The 21,303-nt window shown below is 42.2% G+C and overlaps 1 protein-coding gene across 4 annotated transcripts in view; it reads left to right on the forward strand.

The window, feature by feature from the left end:
• The window catches only part of ADCY1 (adenylate cyclase 1), a 496,503-nt gene that overhangs the window by 191,961 nt on the left and 283,239 nt on the right, over positions 1–21,303 (forward strand). For all 4 annotated transcript variants that reach the window (XM_072412078.1, XM_072412075.1, XM_072412077.1 and 1 more), the window contains one exon: positions 4,720–4,914. In XM_072412078.1, the coding sequence (XP_072268179.1) occupies positions 4,720–4,914 (195 nt within the window). The remainder of the gene's footprint in view (positions 1–4,719; positions 4,915–21,303) is intronic.

A 21,303-nucleotide genomic window follows, 5' to 3' on the forward strand; every position in this document is an offset into this window, starting at 1 on the left:
GTTCTCCGGAGCCCCATGCAGACGGAACACCTGAAACACAAATAAATCAGCCAATTCCTTGGCTGAGGGTAACTTGGGTAGCAGTATGAAATGGGCTTGCTTACTGAAGCGATCTACCACTACCCAGATCACCGTAAACCCTATGGACCCTGGAAGGTCCGTGATCAAGTCCATGGATATGTGTGTCCAAGGAGCAGCTGGAATGGGCAGAGGCAGCAGAGTGCCGGAGGGAGCGTTACGGGAGGACTTACTCCGATCACAAACTGGGCATGCACGAACATAGGATATGACATCCACTGACATGTGAGGCCACCAAACGTGTCTTTTTACTAAATATAGGGTTTTCCTGGGTGGCCAGCAGTTTTAGAATCATGCAGTGTTCCCCTCCATCTCCCACGCCAATCTCTGAAGCATCCACTTCTATAATAAATGGGAGAGTGGGCACCGGATGCACCAATATGGGTGCACTGCGGAAAGCCCTTTTCAGCGCTTTGAAGGCTTTGCAAGCTTCTGGAATCCACCTTGAGGAATCCGCCCCTTTCCTAGTGAGGTTTGTCAGAGGGTGGACAATGAACGGGAAGTTTCGTATGAACCTCCTATAAAAATTTGCAAAACCTAAAAAGCGCTGAAGGCCCTTGAGATCAGTGGGTTGCGGCCATTCCAGAACTGCTGAGACCTTGGTTGGATCCATGGCCAACCCGTGATCTGACAGAATATACCCTAAGAAAGCAACCTCACGTACCTCGAAGGCGCACTTCTCCAATTTTGCATAGAGGCAGTTTTCTCTGAGCTTCTGGTGGACCTAGCGTACTTGTGCTTGTGCTGTGGAGGAGAAGATCAGATGAATAAATCAAAATATCATCAAGATACACAACCACAAATTTACCCAGAAATTCTCGGAATACATCATTCACAAATTCCTGGAAGACTGTCGGGGCATTACACAGACCAAAGGGCATTACTAAGTATTCGAAATGCCCATCCCCAGTGTTAAAGGCAGTCTTCCATTCATCACCCTTCCTAATGCCGACAAGGTTGTAAGCCCCCTTCAAGTCTAGCTTGGTGAAGAATCAGGCACCATTGACCTGAGAGAACAGGTCATCCATAAGGGACAAAGGGTACCGATTCTTCACAGTAATCTTGTTTAGGCCCCTGTAATCAATACAGGGTCTTAACCCGCCATCCTTCTTCTCCACAAAAAAGAAGCCAGCACCCTCAGGGGAAGAGGATGGCCGGATGAAGCCCTTCTCTAAGTTTTCTTGGATGTATTCTTTCTGGGCCTTTATCTCTGGCCCGGTGAGATTGAACAAATGACCCCTAGGAGGCATGGTACCCGGGAGTAACTCAATGGGGCAATCATAGGAACGACGAGGCGGGAGTTTGTCAGCTGATCGGGGGCAGAAGACATCAGCAAACTCCTGGTAAGGCTCGGGCGTTTTTTTTAACACCTCAAGGGCCCATACTGACATTACTGGAGTCAGGCATCTAGCCTGACATTTGGTTCCCTACTGAATGATTTGACCCGACTCCCAATTATTGATAGGGTTATGGAATTTCAACCAAGGGAGGCCTAGAATTAGGGGGGTTTTTACCATCCTGATCACAATAGGGTGGATCCCTTCCTTATGGGAGGCCCCCACTGTTAGTTGCACTTCTGGGGTAATAGAGGGTGTAAGACCCTGTTGAAAAGGGGTGCCCAAGAGGGGCGACTGGTATTCCCAATTCAGAGGCAACATCTTGGTCCAGTAGATTACCATCTGCCCCGGAGTCAAGAAAGGTCATGATTTGGCTGGACTTCCCATCCCAGGATATGGTAGCCGGCACCAGGATGCGTCGAGTGGACCAGGCAATGGGTCTGAGAGGCTTCCTTCTGCACCCCCGATACACTGGAACCTTTCAGGTCCTTTGTGAGGGCATGTCCTTGCCCTGTGACCAGAATCGCCACAGTAAAGACAAAGTTCACCTTGCAAACACCGATTGCGCTCGGTGGGGGCTAGTTTGGATGACCCAATCTCCATGGGTTCCCCCAGGTCAGGCAGAGAGGATGGAAACTTTGCAGGTGGTGTGGCGTTAGAAGTATTCACCAGAGGTCTAGGTTTCAACTGAGGAGGAGAAGGACTCTTGGTTATACAGATGGCTTTTTCTAGTGGATCCTCCGGTCAACACAGATGGACTGCTGTATCGCAAGATCCAGGGTGGATGGGGAAGGGAGACCCAACAGCAGGTCTTTGACTTGATCGCTGAGACCTTGACGGAAGAGATGGAGTAGAGCTGCGTCTCCCCAACAGGTACAGGTGGCCCAGCGCCAAAATTCTGCTGCATATTCTTCCACGGGACGTCTCCCCTGAGTTAGGTATTCCAAGTTTATCTCCGCTGTCCGGGTCAGGTCCAGGTCATCATAAATCACCCCCATAACAGCAAAGAAGTCAGTGACAGACCTGAATGCAGGATCATCTGGAGGCAAATTGAATGCCCATCTCTGCGGCTCACCTTTCAGGAGGGAGATGACCACTCCAATACATTGGGGTGTTGTCCCCGAGGCAATAGGGCAAATTTGGAAGTACAGAAGACAGGAGTCCCAGAAGTTCGGGAAGTCCTCTCTGTTCCCTAAAAATTTCTCGGGTAATGGAATCTGGGGTTCCACTGGCACAGCTGGGCTGGATACATTTGGACCCGAGTCTTGCCCTGGGAGCGACCGTAATTCACCTGCCATTTCCAGGAGGCGCTAACGAATCTTCGTGGGGTGACCGGTGGGAGCCCCTAGTGCAAGCTCCTGTAGGCCCCGCTGGATTTCCTCGGCAGAATGTCTAATAACACAGAGTTTAGGAAAGTCAGTGTAATGGGCCTGGGCACACAAACCACAGCCAACTCCAAATATCCTTTTATCAAGTTTTATTATCATCATAAAACAAGACAATGGTTATTTACAGATGTTAAGTCCGATAAGCATAGTACAGGAGGGTAAGTCAAAGGCAGGTCAGGAACAATCCGAGGGCAGGGCAGGCAGCAGACAAGAGTGGTCACAAACAATCCGAGGTCAGGGCAGGCAGAGTTCAGGCAAGAGTCAGGTTTAGACCAGGTCGCCATGGGAATGACAAACAGGATTAACTTAAACCAACACAAAGGACGCACCCAAGCACATTGTGTTCACAGAGGCTTATAGCGGGCAATGGTGTTCCCACAGCACCCCTGGGACGTGCCCTACTTTGCACCTCCACAGGAGTGCTGAGAACAGGACTTTCAGTAATCACGTCCATGGCCTGGCCTGGTTCGGCTAGGACGGATCTCTCACTCTGCGGCTGGGATCCCCAGGGACGCCGCGGGCTCGCAGGACAGGTAAGTTCCTTACAGTCAGCAGTCAAGGTTATTGCAGTTTGGAAAATAAAATTCAAGCAAAATTCAAGTGGTAACAAAGGTAGCTGATCAGAAGTAGTCTTAGAAACTCAAACTTTTTACTCAAGCTCAGAAATTCGCAATGGTACATACATGTCCATTCATTGCCGACAAAAAGGAACAGAATGGCAGAATACTAACCATAGTAGTAGGAATAGCTTACTAAGCTACGTTTACTTGTACATCTTTGCTAAGACACTGGGCCAGATTTATTAAAGCTCTCCAAGGCTGGAAAAGATACCCTTTAATCAGAGAAGCTGGGTGATCCATCAAGTTTAGAATGGATCTGGTCCAGGATTCAAAACATTTGCTAGCAAATGAATTTGAAGAAATCCATTCAAGGTTTTCTGGATCACCCAGGGTTTGTATTCTCTTTAACTTTGGAGAGCTTTATTAAATCAGGCTTACTAAATTAGTGAACCTATGTTGATTAAATGACAGTTATGTAGAAAAAAAAAATCATGTCCCCTATCCTGATTTCTAAAATGAAGATCAGTCTTTACTGTAGCCATCTGGAAAAATGTCAGTGTGCAACATCAAATGAAGAAGTGTATGCATCCTTGATGCATTGAGTTAAATTTGCTTAAATTTTGTTTCTAAATGGCATGTCCATAAAATTGGTCAGAGCAGGAAAATAAATCAAATAATAAATTAGATGGTTTAACTTTGAAGTATCATTTGATTCAATTAAATATTTTCTTAGTACATGTAAACATTTTTATTCCTACTCTACTCTACATTTTTTTACTCTTTATTTTTCTTTATAGCATGTCATATTACATTAGAATAAATTTAAGTTAGAGGTTAAAGTAGGGAGAATAAAGAGCTGTAAGGTGATTTTATATCTTAAGAACATTAGTAGTAAGATCATTTCTCTGAGGAGTAAAGTAATGACAGTGAAGCAGTTGTCATTTTTGGTGTTGTTGGTGGACATAGTGGTGTCTGTATCAAATCTAGGCCTGCCAAACTTCAGAGTAGGCAAGGAGCACTTGATACTTGACCAACTACCTAGGATGTTCCCACAGACAGAGTGCAAGAAGTAGTTCATGCTAAAGGGGAAAATAAATTATGGGAGAAAGAAGATGTTAAGGAGCAGGGTCCATGGCCACTTAAAACCAAAAAGCAACATTTTAATTACCCTGCTTAATATGTATGAGTAAATATACTACATTTAAAATGTTGCTATTTTTATGTTTTTTGCTTTACTACTATGTAAATAAATCCACCAAGAGATACTCTACCTACCTATGTTTGTTTTTATAAATATTTTTATGATTTTGTCACTGATTGCTAACTATTTTTTTTTTTTGGTTACATGTAACTTAGAGGAGAGCTTTACGAACAGCTTCGGAGAAACTCAGGAACCGTTCCTCTTTTTCTACAAATGTCATACACAATACCCCAGGAACTCGTGTGAATCGTTACATTAGTCGTTTGATTGAAGCTCGACAGACCGATTCGGAGATGTCAGATTTGAATTTTATAAGTTTGAAATATAAGCAATCTGAACGTGAGCAGAAAGTAAGTCAATCTTTCTAAAGAGGTGTATTCTTTTGGTTCCTACTATTGACTTTTTTAACACATTAATCAGTTTTGATACTTCTCTCTTGAGAAAGGTTAAATGAGGTTTTAATAAAGTAGGAGTATGTTTAGACTATCATGACAGTTTTACTGACCTCTGTGTCTGCATTTAGTCGTTGCTGTTCTAACATCAGTGTCATGTACTTACTGTATTTGCATTGTTGAGTAACCCTTTATATCAGTGGGCTTTATGGTTGCCATAATTTGCCTGGTTTTCTTTTAAATTAAGCTTATCTACATTCTAGTTGCTTGCTTTATAACCTGGTAATTTGAGAGTGTGTCTCTGTTTTTATTTTTCCTTGTTGCTGCCCTTACTTGCCCGAACTTGGCTAGTTTATGTGTACTTATGTGCCAGCTGAAAAGGTTTTGAAATCCTTTTTGTGTGCTGCCCCTATTGGTTTTGACATCGGACCTAGATACTCCTGTCTAATGACCTTTGGATATTCTACTTTTTGTGTCTTTGTTTCTTCTGTTTTTGGCCTGGTTTTTACTCCTGCTAGTTTACCAACTACTTCTATCACCTCAACATTTGCTGGACTCCTTATACTTCACTAATAGCACCCTCTATGGAGCTATGCTCACCGTACCCAACTTCTATAATCAACTGTGTAATTTTATGGCAGTACCCAGGCACACACATAAAAGGTAGCTGAAAAAGACAAAACGCAATAGATCAGATCTCTTGGAACTTGAACTGTTGCTTAGATAAAGCTTTAAACAATAATTTGATAAAAAGGTTTGACTTTGCCAGTCAGTTCAGGTTCAATGAATATGCAGCAAACCAATTTCGATTAGGATAACTGATAGACAGTATTTTCATGTTTTCATTTTACATGAATGACTATATGAAAATGTAACTATATAAACATTTGATTTTGATGGTTGGCACATCAGTTTTGATATCCATGGAGTCCATTTACAAAGTAGTGAATCTGAAATTCACTAAAACACTCCCTGTAGTGATCAATTACTGTCAATAAAACACATGGACCTGAAAAATTCTCCACCAGGGTATGTTTCAGTAAATGTCTGATTCACTGCTTTATAAATAGACCCCTATGTGTTTTAATGTGTATTTATTGTTTTGCATTTTATATTGGGAAAGGACAATAGTTTGAAACTGATGCAGGTTTTGTTTTCCCTCCATAATATGAATCATGTTTATGAAAAACATTTCTATTTTTGTTAAAATGTATTTATTTATTTTTCCAAGAAGAAAAAAAGTTTTTTTTTTGAATTGTGCAAATTAACAAACATTTTAAACATTTTTCCCCAAAAAAAAAACCTCTCAGTATTAAACATAATATAACACAGGTTTCACACTAGAAAACCAATCCCACAGTGATTTTATTTATTATACAGCATCAAGGTAGTTGCTGAGCCAAATATTAGCAAAGGAAAAGAGGGATGAAAGAGATAGCGGCTCTTTATGTCAAAGTCATAGATCTAAGATATCTTAAAATCAGTCCTATTAAGTGGTATTGGGTATGTTAAATCCACCTATTGCTGGGCGGGTTAAAATGTTTCAGTCTCTCCCATATAGGTGTTCTATTAAATGTAATTACCTATGTTAAATCCGCCTGCTGCTGGGCCGGTTTATTTGTGTCTTCTACTCCCATATTTCCTTCACTTGCTGATTGCCAAAGTGGACTCAGGACTAGCAAGTCCTGATCATCCAAAAGTGGATGATCAAACGGGGGAGAAGGGGGAGACCCAAACTACCATATTGGGGATCCGGATCTCCAATTGCACCCTATAGGGGGTGCTCCCATTTTCCCCCTTCCCGTTACTATGGGAAGGGGGAAGAAAACTATTTGAAAAAGATCAAGTTATTAAATATAAAGCAGTTACTTCAATTTACTGTATAGTGGTTATTACATGATTGCATGATTATGAATGTAAATTATTGCTAGATTGTAAGTATATTTCAATGTTTTGCATGATTGATAGAGTTGATAGATGACAATTAATTACTTAACCTTATTGTATGGTGTTTATTGCATGATTATGAGTATAAATTAATACTAGGTTATGAACGTCTTATAATATTTTCATAATTATGAATGAAATATAGTGGATATAATAATTATTAATAATTTGCATGGTTGTGAATAAAATTTAGTGATTATATACAAAATGAGTAAGTACATGATCATATCACATCATCAAAGAACAGAACATCACAGTAGAGCATATCAACATAATAAAGAATATCCATTTAAGATAAAATCTGTACAGTATAATTAGATCTTTAACATACTTATTCAACAGAAATATCAGCCTTGTATGGTATAATTATTATCAATACATAATGGAATTATCACCAATGCTAAAGATGCATCATGAAATAGTAGTATATATGAGATCATAACATGCCAACGTGTCATATATATATACATTATAACCACATAATCACAAATATCTCCATGTATTAATACAATAGGATTTTTTCATTAGTTTGACTCAATTGACCTCTGCATATGAGCAATGTAAAGAATAGTGCATTCATGGAAAGAAAAATAGTGACTTCATAAGAATGGTTTAAAGACATTGCCCCTGATTCATCAATGAAATCCACGCTCGCTGGAAGCGCGAACGTACGCGCGGCCATCGATCGCGGATTACCGCGGTCCGGACGCGAGTATGCGCGTACACTCGCCTCACTACCAGCCGGATTCCAGCCTTCACAATAGGGAGCGCGAATCTGCCAATTAAGGCGATTAAAAAGCTGTCGGATAAGCGCGGCTCCGTGCGCGAGCTTTTTCCGTTGCTGAATAGCGCGACCGCGTACGATTCCGGATCGCTAATACGAATGCGCGACCGATAATCCGATTCTGCTTGATGAATCAGGGGCAATATGTCATTCAGTCCCAGTGGAATAGTGGCTTTGAGTATAGAAATCCACTTAGTTTCTGCTTGTAACAATAGTTTATCTAGATTCCCTCCTCTAGGGTTTGGGGCAATGTTTTCTAAGACCGAGAATGTAATAACTGAATTATCAAAGTTATGTTTTGTTCCTATATGGAAGCTGATCAGAGTTACCATTTTACTGGTAATAATAGAATTTACATGTTCATAAATTCTCTTCCGTAATTTCCTTTTGGTTTTACCCACGTAAAATCTTTTACAGATACAGGTGATCAGGTATACTACATCTGTTGTGGAACAATCAATATGGTTTTTGACCCTATGTATAGTGTTGTTTGTTAATTCAAATTCCTATTGTTCCTTGATCCATGGGCATTAAGAACACTTACCGCATTTGTAAATTCCTGGGGGTAATGATTGTGGTAAGGTCTGTTGTTGAAAAGTGTAGTGACTAAAAACCAGACAATCTTTCAGGGAAGCCGATTTCCTATATGTGATAGACAGGTATGGTTTTAGAAACGTAGATGTTTTTGGATTAGACATTAGGATATTCCAGTGCTTTTTCAAAATATTAAAAATAAAGCATATAACACAGGCGATTGACAAACTTAAGAGGAAGCTCCCATCTCAACATAAAACATTACATCATACATAAACGTGTGATCCCATTCGAGATTCTTTGAATCTGACAATTATGTACATTCAGCTGAGCAAAGTCAACCGTCTGGTATTAATTAAATTGAAGCAGCCAATTCTGATCCTAATTTTCTCTCCCCTGTAAAACGGAGGGAAGAGACTAGAAGGGTAAAGAAGGCCAAAAAAAAAAAAAAAAACAGAACCAACAAAAAGGAGGGATAGTATATAATATAAAGGACTCTCCCGCTGCAACCAAAACCTACAGGGGAGCACCACACAAGATGCTGTTCTCTGAAGATTCACGAAAACTTCACCAGCATGCCCAGGTGGCATAAAAATTTGACATAGTGTCTTGAGATGAGTGTATCAATTCTTCCATCTCGGCTATATCAGTTTGCAACAACCAATCATGAACAGTGGGACTTGCATCTGATTTCCACTTTCTTGGACTCAGTAATTTAGCAGCATTTAGGACATAAAACCTAAGAGACTTCTTGTATTGCTGGAGAGATTCATGGGTGTGGTGTATAAGAATTTGTGCAGGGGACACAGGTGTGTAGTCCCCTGTTAATTTAGGTATCATGTCCATGATTGTAGACCAGAAAGGCTGGTGAAGGCTTTGTAAACCAGAAAGGCTTGTGAATAACTGTAATATGGGCTTCCAGAAACTCTGGGGGTGGCAATTTCCCCTTTCCAAATGAGTTGAAAGCGGAGAGAAAATATGGGTATAACACTGAGGAAAAGGATTTATAGTACTGGGCTGTCAGGCCATCAGGCCCTGGGCTTTTCCTTGGTTTTAATTGTTTGAAAACTTGACCATATTCTAATTCTGATGATGATCTAAGTTCTCCGCAGATTCTTCAGAAATTCTGGTAGGGCCATATTTGTCTAGGTAGGTACGTATAGCCTCTGTTCTTATGTTCAGTTCCCCTTCTGTTTGCCTGGGTGGACTGTTATATGTTATATAGCTGAGTATAGTATGGGTGAAATTGGTAAGCAATCTCCTCCGATTTTACATGTAATCTGCCTGCCTAATCTGCATTACAGTATTGCGGGCCCTTTTTGTCTGCAAAGCTCTGGCTAGATTTTTACCACTTTTATTGTTATGTTCGTAGAAGAATTTTGAGGACAAGGCCTAGGAGAGCTTAATCTGCTAAAAAAGGAGTTCTTTTAATTTGTTTCTAAGCTCAGTCGGATCCTTCAATGTTTTTTCGGCTTGCACGTTTATGTACTATTTCCATCTTGTGTATGTTGTTTAGAAGTGTGGAAAGTTCCTGTTGTCTTGCTTTTTTTAAATTTAGCTGACCATTTTGGGAATACACCCTGGATTACACTTTTGTGTGCTGCCCAAATTAGTGCCGGATCAGTGCCAGGATGTACATTATAAAGAAAGTACTCCTCTAGTTTGGTTTGAACATCATTCATCACTGCCACATCCCCTACTAATGAAGGATTGAGCCTCCAGAATTAGGTTCTGGTTTCTTTTTTTGGGAAGGAAATGGTGAATGTGATGGATGCATGGTCGGATACTGTAATAGGCTCAATCGAAACAGCGGTTTAGGCTTCCTGATCTCTTTGAGAAAAGAAAAAGTAGTCCAACCAGTAGTAGCGATTGTGGGATGTGAGAAGAATGTGTAGTCATATGTCATGTATCATTAAAGAGGACAATGATATTTTGATGTTTCCTAAGGCTTTGAATGTAAATGAGTGGCACCTCAGGAAGACTCCCCTCCTTAATATCAACATTTACTTTGAGAAGCTCTGTAGTAATCTAGATAATTTGGGTTGTCCTGTGTGGGGGCCATATACATTGGCCAGAGTTACTGGTTTACTATTAAGAAGGCCTTTTAAAAAAAGATAACGACCTTCTGGATCTGTTACTTGTTCTTCTAGTTGATAGTGGACTCGTTTGGAGAAGAATCAAAACATCTTTGGATTTTGTTATTGGGCTAATGGGATGAAACACTGTTGGGTATCTGGTTGGTGTGAGTTTTTGAATACCCCCATTCCCAAAATGGGTCTCTTGGGAAAAAAAAACTATCTGGGGTTTTTGCTGATGAAAGAGTGTGGGCCCTCTGGCTTGCTGCAGTGAGAGAGTCCATTGTCCAAGGAAAGGATGTGAAGGCAAATCCGGAGTGAGGGCAACTGTTGTACACTCACTTGCCAAGGATAATGGCATCAGTTAGGCAAACACTGCCCAACTGTGTGGGGTGAGCTATGGTATGGCGTTGTTACTCAAATGTTGTTAGGGTCAGAACAAACATCCCCGAGAGAACTTAAAAAAAGCTTTGCATGGGTAAACTTTTCTTAACCACCTTGCCGGTATGCCCGACCTTCGTACGGGCAAAAAAAAATGGCTAGGATGGTTAACCCCGTAATTTTGTCACATCCTTACCTCAGGTCTACAATTTAAAAAAAAAATTTCATGAAAAACAGTGGATCACTTTTGGTACAGAAATCTAGACCTCAGTGTAACGCTCAGGTGGTTAACAAAGACTTAGCCTGTGTCAAGGAGGCTCTGTAACATCTTGGAGAAGAGGAGGAAGATAAAGAAGGGAAAGAAACTGTGGCGTAGACCCAAGTCAAGGAAAAGGGTGCATAGGTTGTTAACTGTAGTAGAAAGAAATGTGTTTTTTTTATCGTGTGATTCGGGTAAAAGAAGTTTGACAAAATCATTTAACCTTATCATAATCTGCAAATATCTAGAACAACTGAAGCCTGTATTCTACTATGATGGCAAATATTGTACACATGTCATTTGGCACGAGTCTCGTTATGGTTAGATAGCCAAAGAAAAAAACTTTTTTTGTATGTATGTCACTCAGTATTCATTTTAATAAAAGTTTTATTGGAAATCAGATCAAATCTGAAGTAGAGACAGAGCTCAGTATACAGGATGCCAAATCTAAGCATAAATGTACAGCGCTGCGTAATATGTTGGTGCTATATAAATCCTGTTTATTAATAATGATAATAATAATAATATTATCTAGCTGTACCAGTAAAGACATAAATTCCTTTAGCCATATCAGTGACTATTCAGATTCAACACAACAAACTCGATCACTACACTTGAAGGCCGATACTAAGACAGATGAAAGTACATGAGACCTGCAGTGACCACTGTAACATGGTTGCTTAGCCACTGGACAGATGGCCATTGAAATAGTAATAAATAATAAACTTCTGTTCTTTAGCAGGAAGTACCGTTTGATAATTGAAACAGCCATCCATTCAGTGGAAGCTATCAACCAATAGGTAACTTTGTCATCAAGTCTGCGATATAAGAACTAATAGAGAAAAAAAACCCACGTGCTTCCGGTCTGATGCCTGGAAACGGTCATCAAGGAGCGCAACAAGCACACCACGTGGGACGCGGGACCAGTTCCTGATTAGAAGGGTGAGTGGAAAGAGTATCACAGGGTGTATTTATTTAGGGAATATTTATTATCTAGAGAAAGAAATCAATGTAAATAAGGTAAGCACCACTGATGCTGTTTTAATGAAGTGTGTAGATATATATATTCAGACATAACTAACTTGATTACTTTGTCGATTTTCCTCTTTTAATGAATTGAGGGTGACAAATGGACTAACAATCAGTGGTACATACAATATAGTAAGATGTAAAATTGTTTGAATTAAATAATATTTATAGGTTACTAATATCTGTGCCTCAGAGAAGTATTGAATTCCTTGGCGAAGTACCTGTCACGGATAAGGGGGAAGGGAGGAACACAAGGAGGAAAATAGAAGGATAAAGACAAGGGACTAGGCCTTCATGCATCACTGGGGTGCTGTTTTATTAACACTGGAGTGCTACAATTAGTGATTCATCAGGAGAGGGATACTGGATTCACACTGTTGGCAAAGATTGTTTTTTTAGTTTAGTTTTCGTTTATAAAAGTGTCATTATAAGTACAAGAAAAAAATAATCACTTTGGGCCAAGTAAGTGCGAGTTTTGATTTCAAGTAGCAGGCAACTGGAACATGATAAACGGTAATATTGTGGTTTTAAACATGGTTTTCTTTTTTCCTCTTTTTTACTGCTTAGGGGAAGGGGCCCCCTCCTCTTTTTTGTTCTCCAAAGAAATTTAATGTATGATATGTCCTTCTTAGGAAGCCCTTTTTGGGTGAAATGCGTCAAAGACAAAAAAATTGAGTTAAAGCAACCGAAGATATATATGTGATATGATTTCACAAAAGAAATATTGATGTTTTCAAATAAGCTGCGTGTTTTATATCATGTTTTTTAATGTTTCAGAACCTAAATAAACTTTGTAAGCTGTTTTAAGAAAAAGTTATATGTATGCTCATAAAGATGTACACTGAATTAAGGTACCTGGGAAGTCCCAGAAAAATGGATTTATGTGTATCTGTAATTATCAATTAAGGAATGTGGTGCCAAGCAGTTTATTTTCCTATGCAAAAAAAATCATGATCTCCTTTTGACAATTAAGATTATTATATAAAACTGTGTTTTCAATACAGTGGGTTTACACATAGAACTAGCTGAGTACAATGTCCTAACAGTTGACAACTAACAACAATGCAATAGAATCATGAAAAGTAACATAGTCGAGGTAAAAAGAGATGAAAGGTATATATTCCAACCCAAGTCCTGCTGTACAGACTTTTGATCGAGTAATACCAATAGAAAAACAAATATAAGGAGGAAAGAAAGAATGATGGAAAAAAATTGAGGACATGAAGGGAAAAGGGGGGTGGGTCAGGTCTGTAGTCCAACAGGGCAGTGTCTCCCTAAGCCATTACCATTTTCCTTAGAGGTGGGTGTGCCCAATGATTGTCTCAAATCTGGCGTTCCTGAGTGGGCCTAAATGTAAGCCTCCCATGGAGTCCATATAACCTCAAACTTGTTAAGTTAGTCATAAAGCCTGGCCGTGAGCTGTTCCATGAGTTGTACCTCCTTAATACGATTGAATAGTGCTGTTCGTGTGGCAGGGGACTCAGATTTCCAATACTTGGAAATAAGGCATCTGGCAGTCGTTAGTTTATTGGCCATTAGACGTTTGTTGGGTTTGGATAGCTCAAGGACCTGCAGTTCCAATAGGCAAGTCAATATGTCTAAGGGAATGGTCCATTCAAACAGCTCCTCTAGTAATTAATATACCATTACCAGGACATAGCGCCTAATTTGTAGGTAACTGTAGTAGAATGACATACTGGTTACCTCAAAATTTTCTGATGAATCTTCTGGTAAGACAGGAGTCTTCTCATATAAGGGTGCACTTGACCATAATGAAAGAACCGACCGTTGTGCCAAGAGCGAGCCATGTGGCATCTTGTATTGTGCTGAATTTTCAGGGTGTATAAAAAAGATGTAAGTAATGAGTCAGTCTGAATGTCAGTCTGAAAATAATCAGGGTGTCTTGAAGACCCAATTTGGTCGGGGTATATTTCAATATGTAGTCATTTGAACATTAGGGATGAATGAGAAGGCCTCTGACGGTCTCGCGAAAATTTCCTCTAAGTTCTGTGGGTCCGCAAAATTTCGGCGAAATGATTGCGCAAATTCTATTAAAGTCAACAGTCCGAGTTTAAACATTAATAGCAAAGCCCCTGTACATGTTAGAACCACCAAATTTGCTAGGTATATGTAGGAGAACAGTGGCAACAAGGGACAAATACAAAAGTTCCAAAAGACCTTGTGGTTTTCCAGAAAATGACAGGCAAAGTGACAGCAGGCAAATAGGATTTTTGCATGATGGACAGCGTCCAGAAGGCAGCATAAACATTAGAGCATTGAGAAAGGGTGAACTCAAACCACTAGCAACAGTTAATGGTGTTCGAATTCGAACATCGAATTCGAACACTATTAAAGTCAATAGGAGAAAAATTCGGGTTTGTTTCAGCACTGTGTAGAGCTTCTACAGCCTCCAAACAGATGTAAAAAGATACATTATAAAAGGATACATAAAAAATACATTGTAAAAAGATATATTGTAAAAGGATACATAAAAAGATACATTATAAAAAGATACATAACACTATTCCATACCCCTGTACTTCACATGAATAATAAAGTGCACCTGTCAAATCAATTTTAGGCTAAAGCTAGGTACACACTTCCAATAATTATTGTTAGAAAATGAACGATTGTGACCGATCAACGATTATGCACGATTATACTTGAACAATCATATTGTGCACAATTCTGTACATGCTGTAACAATATGATCGTTCATATATAATCCGCCAACAGTGTCCACACACTAGATACAATCGTTTGAACGATGCAGGGAGGGACATGTAAAGGAGAAAGTTTACCGCAGAAACATGCACAATCACTTAACGTCACGATACTGTACACACGATAGATAGTGAAAGATCGTCGGCCAATCAGATCAACCGTGGCGGTCGTTCATTTCCAGCGACAATCCTCGTTTGTCGGCGTCCTTGGTCACTTTTTTTTGGCCAATCGGTTGTTCATCGGTGTATGCAGCTTTAGTCTACACGGACTGCGTTCCCATGGGCTAATCTACACCAGGACGTTTCCTTCAGGCACGTTTTTGAGTGTTATCTTAAACGTTGCTTGCAACATTTAAAAAATCAAAGCGCTGGATAAACGCCGGAAAACGCTTCCATTGAACTCAATGGAGGCTTTTTCAAGCGTTTTTAAGCTTTTATTAAAGCTTCCATTGAAAACAATGGGGGCTTTTATAAACATTTTTAGCAGGACTTTGGAATCTGGAAGCCCCCTTTAATAAGGAGACTCCCAGATCTCCACCGCCCCACCCTGGGGAATGAGTACAGGGGTACATAAATCCCCTTACTCATTCCCTGAAAGGGTTAAAATATAAGTAAAAAATAGGACAAGGCTTAAATTTAAAATTATTTTATTATTGTGTGTGTTTGTGTAATTTAACTTAAAAAATTAAACGCGGGAAAAACGCTTCCATTGAACGCAATGGAGGCTTTTTCAAGCATTTTTAAGCTTTTATTAAAGCTTCCATTGAAAACAATGGGGGCTTTCATAAACATTTTTAGCAGGACTTTGGAATCTGGAAGCCCCCTTTTATAAGGAGACTCCCAGATAAAGTTCCCACGGTCCAGAAATCCCACAATGACATTATGATTCATAATGTCATTGTCGGATAACCTGTAAAAAATAAAAAAGAACAAGTTTAAAATAAAAAACACATACAAAAAAAAAATTTTTTTTTTCCTCCCGAATTTTTGCTGTCGAATGCAGCAAAATTCGGTTTGGGTCTACCCGAATTCGAACAGCCATATTCCGGTCGAATATAGGGACAACCCGAATTCAAACATCAACACTAGTTAGGAATGCCACCTATAAAGTTGTGGCTTTCCAGAAAACGGCTGGCAAAGGGACAGCAGACAAATATGATTTTTGCGTGATGGACAGCGTCCAGAAGGCAGCATAAACATTAGGACACTGAGAAAGGGTGAACTCAACTCATTAGCAACAGTCCCTGCTGTCAAAACAGCAGAAGAATGCATTTCCATTTTTTATGTACGCACCCCTGTTTAATTTATATAACTGCATAATTTGTTTACACTATATAAATCCTTTTTATTAATAATAATAATTGCTAGCTAGCATCATGACTTGGATGACATGTGTTAGGAATGTAACCCATACAGTTGTGGACAAGTAGCACTGTGACATTAGGCAAAAGGATGGAGGACCAGAGACAGAGCGTGGGTCAGGCAGAGCAGTAGCAGTGTGTTGCTTTGGGTCAGCTTTGGGCAGCAACAGCTGGAGGAGGAGGCGTTGGGCCCTGAGATGGAGCGGGGACCGTATTGGTAACTGGCATCTAGAGCTGGGTGTAGTGCATTGACAATGCCACCCAGAAGTGTATAATTTTAGTGAATAGAGTACTGACAGGCGGCAGCAGCGGGCGGGGGTGGAGGCGGTGGGCCCTGAGACAGAGCGGAGACCGCATTGGTAACTGGCATCTAGAGCTAGGTGTAGTGTATCATCTATGCCACCCAGAAGTGTACAATTTTAGTGAATGGAGTACGTACAGGCAGCAGCAGCAACAGCTGCAGGAGGAGGAGCTGGGCCCTAAGAAGGAGCGGGAACTACATTTTTAACTGGCATGTAGAACTGGGTGTAGTGTATCATCTATGCCACCCAGAAGTGTACAATTTTAGTGAATGGAGTACTGACAGGCGGCAGCAGCAGCAGGGGGAGGAATCGGTGGGCCATGAGACGGAGCAGGGACTGCATTGGTAACTGGCATCCAGAGCGGGGTGTAGTGCATCATCAATGCCACCCAGAAGTGTACCGTATTGATAGGCAGCAGCAGCAACAGCAGGAGGAGGAGGCGGTGGACCCTGAAAAAAGAGCAGGGACCGCATTGATAACTGGCATCTAGAGCTGGGTGTAGTGGGTTGACAATGCCATCCACCCAGATGTGTGTAATACAATTTTAGTGAATGGAGTACTGACAAGCCACAGCAGGAGGAGGAGGCGGTGGGCCCTGGGACAAAGTGAGGGCCGCATTGGTAACTGGCATCTAGAGCTGCGTGTATTCCATCGTCATTTCCACCCAGGTATGTGTAATACAAATATCTGAAATTTGTGAAGGACCAGACCAAGATGTTTTGTAAACCTGCACTGTTACTGTGGTCTGTGGTGCCGGAAGCCGTACGAAGGTAGACAATATTGCTAGTTTGCATCATGAAGTGGATGACATGAATGGCAACTCCCAATCTTACAATACTTAGCTGAAAAATTAGGCAAAGGCAATGGTAGCTATCAGTGTGGCAGTACTAGCAGTTTTCATCTGCAAATTGTCGGCCACCTGGAAGCAGCAGAAATGTAAAGTATATTGTTAGCTGGCACAATGGCAAGCATGACATTGCCGATGAATGTCACCCCTGGACATTGCAATAACTAGCAAAAACATTCATCCAAGTCAGGCTCAGCTGACAGGGTGTTGGTGATAGGCAGCCACAGACTCAGCACAGGAGCAGTGTTGGTTCACAGAGGCATCTTGGTTAGCCATTGAGTACTTGTGTCAATCAATCAGTGACATCTGCAGTAGGGATATGATAGTTGTTAGTAATCCACCTTTCGTTCATTTTCAAAAAGGTGAGGCGATTGACATTTGCTGGCGACAGTTGTGATCGGTTGTTGGTGACCACTACGCCAGCAGGACTGAAGGTTCTTTCGGACAGGACACTGGATGCCAGGCACAAAAAAAGCTTGATGGCATACTGTGCCAACTGCGGGCAGATTTCAAGCCTGTTGACCCAAAAATTAATGGCGTCACTACTGTCAGGACAGGCATCCTCCTCATATCTGCTGTTGTCAACACCACCACCATCACCAGCCAGAATAGAGCCAACGTAATCATGCACCATGCGCTTCATCCATTCTCGATGGTTATGCCCCTGTTCACTTGTTTTAGGTGGCCGCATCAGGTTTCACCAGGCATCCAGAAAATTCCCCCTACCTTGGCCTAGACTTTTGGATGTGTGGGGCCTGCTGCCACTACTGCTGTTGCTGCCGCTGCTACAGGAGGGTACGGTGGAGACAGTGTCCGCCTGAGCTCCCTGTGTGGAATGTGATGCGCGGTACTCCTCACACAGCAAGTTGCTTAGTATTCTCCTGAGGCGGGTCACCTTTTCTTTCTCTTGCGTCCGGTTGGGTGGAAACTGTGACATTTTGTCATTGTAGCAGTGATCCAGAAGGGTGGCCAGCCAGTTCTCATCCCAGTTTTTGATGCTGCAAATGCGGGGGTTCTACTGGAGGCATCGCGACATGTGGACACACATATGAAAGATGGGTTCCCCAGGCTCATCCTCCTCCTGTTCCTCAGTAGGCGCCAAAACATCTTCCTCCTCCTCTACAAGCTGCAGCAGTTCCAGTTGTTCCATCGCCGGCACAATGCCTGGGGTGTGACAGCACAAATGCAGGTTGGACGGGTCCTGTCCAGCACCCGGAACATGGTCTCCCTAATCATGATCATCATAATCATCTTCCTCCTCCTCTTGAAAATCCTGATGCTGGCCAGTGTCCCTTCTTGCTCTTTCTAAAGCTGGCTGTGTGCTATGGAGTGTATTGTCACCCTCATCCTCCTCCCCCATTTCTTACCCTCCTCTCCCATCGCCACTTTCCATCAGGCCACACAGGGTATTATCAAGCAGAAAGATGATATGTATGACATCATTCCAGCCTGACCGCTCCCGACTCACAACATTTGTGGCCTGCTCAAAGTAGGCCATTAACTTGCACAGCATTCCCATCTGCACCAGTGGTCACTGGAAAAATAGCTCAGTTGTGTGGCTGTATCAAGGGCACCGCTGCCTCCATGCACCACGCTGACCAAGTAATGGCGGATGGCTAGCTTTTGCTTACACAGATGCTGGAGCATGTGCAGGGTGGAGTTCCATCTAGTCACAGTGTCACAAATGAGGCTGTGGTGGCAGCCTCTGTTGGCGCTGGATCTTGCTAAGCGCTGTGGCGGCAGTAAGGGATGGCTGCAGATGGAACTAGCCTGTCACGGTAAGATCTGCAGTCCTGGGTACGTGCGGAGGAACTTCTTCACCACCATGTTCAGTACGTGTGCAAAGCAGGGCACATGTGTTATGCGGCCCATGTGCAGCGCGGCCACAAGGTTGGCCCTGTTGTTGCACACTACTATGTTGCCTGTTGTGAGCCAGGAGACTGTCAGCCAAGCCTCAACCTCCCTGTGCAAAGCGGACAAGAGTTCTCTGGCAGTGAGACTTTTCTCCCCCAAGCACACCAGTTTCAGAACTGCCTGGCAATGCGTTTGCTTGAGGGAGCTGTAGTGGTGTGCCCGCTTAACCACAGTGCCCTCTGCTCTTGGCCTTTTAGGAGTGTTGAAAAGAGAGGAGTTGACGGTAGAAGGAATGCAGGAAGAGGAGGAGGGAGAGGACTGGGGTGGCCTATGCTTTCCCACCACACCCCTCGGCGGGGGTACCGGGTGCTGCAATGCCTCTTGCAGACTACCGCTCACTGAGCTATGCAGGGCCACCCAGTGAGCGGTGAAACACAGGTAGCGTCCCACTCCATACCTAGTTGTCCGGCTGTTAATGGTGACTTGGATTTGGCTAGACACCGAGAATGCCAATGCCCAGGAGAAGTTTTCCATTACATGTGCATGTAAACTGGGAACAGCTGTGCGGGAGAAGTGATGCCTGCTTGGTATATTCAACCGCCGTTTGGCACAGGCCATCAGGTCACGGAAGGGAGCAGAGTCCACTCTCAATGCTGTACGGCCGTAGCTGCAAGGCCAATAGTTTGGCTAGATGTGAATTTAGTTTGATGACTCTTTTGTTGGTTGGGCCCATAGCCTGATGCATAGTTCTCCCCAGCCCATTTTTGGGGGGCAGGCCACCCACCTGCTGTGATTATTCCGCCCGGCACATTCTCAGCAGCTCTGAACAGACACTGGAGATGCTGTTTTGCTCGCTCTGTTCTCTGCTGATAGCTAAGTGAGAAGAACACAACACAGCTATGAAGAGACCAGGACACAGGCTGCCCCTCCCCTATTCTATAACTGTGCTATGTCTTTTGGAAAAAAAAAAACCCACAGTGTGCAAACAACGTCTCCGCCCAGTGGGCGTGTGTAATGATGTCATCAGAGCAGTGTGTGTATAAATGCTGCATGTCACATTCCTCAGCCTTACAGCTCTCTGTGTATAAACTTCATATCCCCTAAACTGTATGTCATAATGATTGTGCAGTGAGGGGACACCTTTGGATAACCCCCCCCCCCACACACACACTAAAATTTCATTACTATTGCAAATGCACTGCTCTGTTACACATTACTGCCCACTTCTAACACTGGAACCCCAATTTCTCTGGAATGGGAAGGTGTAGGAAACAGAAAATGTGTGGGGAACATCTGTGGATAACACCCCCTAAAGTGTTATCACAATGGCATCATTAGAACATAAAAAAATCATCAAAACGAAATTGGGGTTCATGTACTGGTAGGATAAGTCATGGGTAACAGGGCAGCGTGTTTTGATGGGCAGAGTTTATGTAATGATGCCACGGAAAAGAAAGTTTGAGGGGGTGTTGGCCACAAGTGTCCCCACTTGCACCTATGATTATGTTTATCTGCACCTCTCTGTTCTAGAGAAATTATGGTTCAAGGTAGGGAAGCAGACAGTTTGATGGGCAGAGGTTTTTATGTTCTAATGATGCCATGCCAATCAAATTTTAGGGGTTTATACATCTGTTCCCCACTTGCACCTACATTTTCAGTTTCCTGCACCTCCCCATTCCAGATAAATTGGGGTTCAAAGAACAGAAGCAGAAAGGGCAGCATAGTATTACAATTATAGTTTGGCAAAAGTTAGGAAAAATATTTAGGGGGCCCACTCCATTGCTTCTTGCTATGTAAATGGCCCCGGGGGTCCTTAATTTTCAATTTTGGGCTCCTAGATGCACTTTCTTATAAAACAGCAACCCAAATATGTAATTTCCACAAGTTTTTAAACTCGTGATCCCCAAATTTTGAAATTTTTGAAACTAACAAAAGAAATGTTGGTTATTAGTAGCTATGTCCCCTGTGTACCCTAAATTTTTAGGTAGTTACAACCAACAATTTAGGAGATCTAAAGGATTGAACACAATGCCCCTGATTCATCAATAAAATCCGCGCTCGCTGGAAGCGCGAAAGTACGCGCGGCCAGCGATCGCGGTTTACCGCGGTTCGGACTCGAGTGTGCTTGTACACGCGCCTCCTCACTGCCAGCCGGATTCCTGCCTTCATAATAATGAGCAATAGGGGGCGCGAATCTTTCCAATTAAGGCGATTAGATTTCAGCTGCGCGATTAAGGAGGATCTGTTAAGC

Source organism: Pyxicephalus adspersus, chromosome 5 (assembly GCF_032062135.1).
Source record: "Pyxicephalus adspersus chromosome 5, UCB_Pads_2.0, whole genome shotgun sequence".
Taxonomy (NCBI): Eukaryota; Metazoa; Chordata; class Amphibia; order Anura; family Pyxicephalidae; genus Pyxicephalus; species Pyxicephalus adspersus.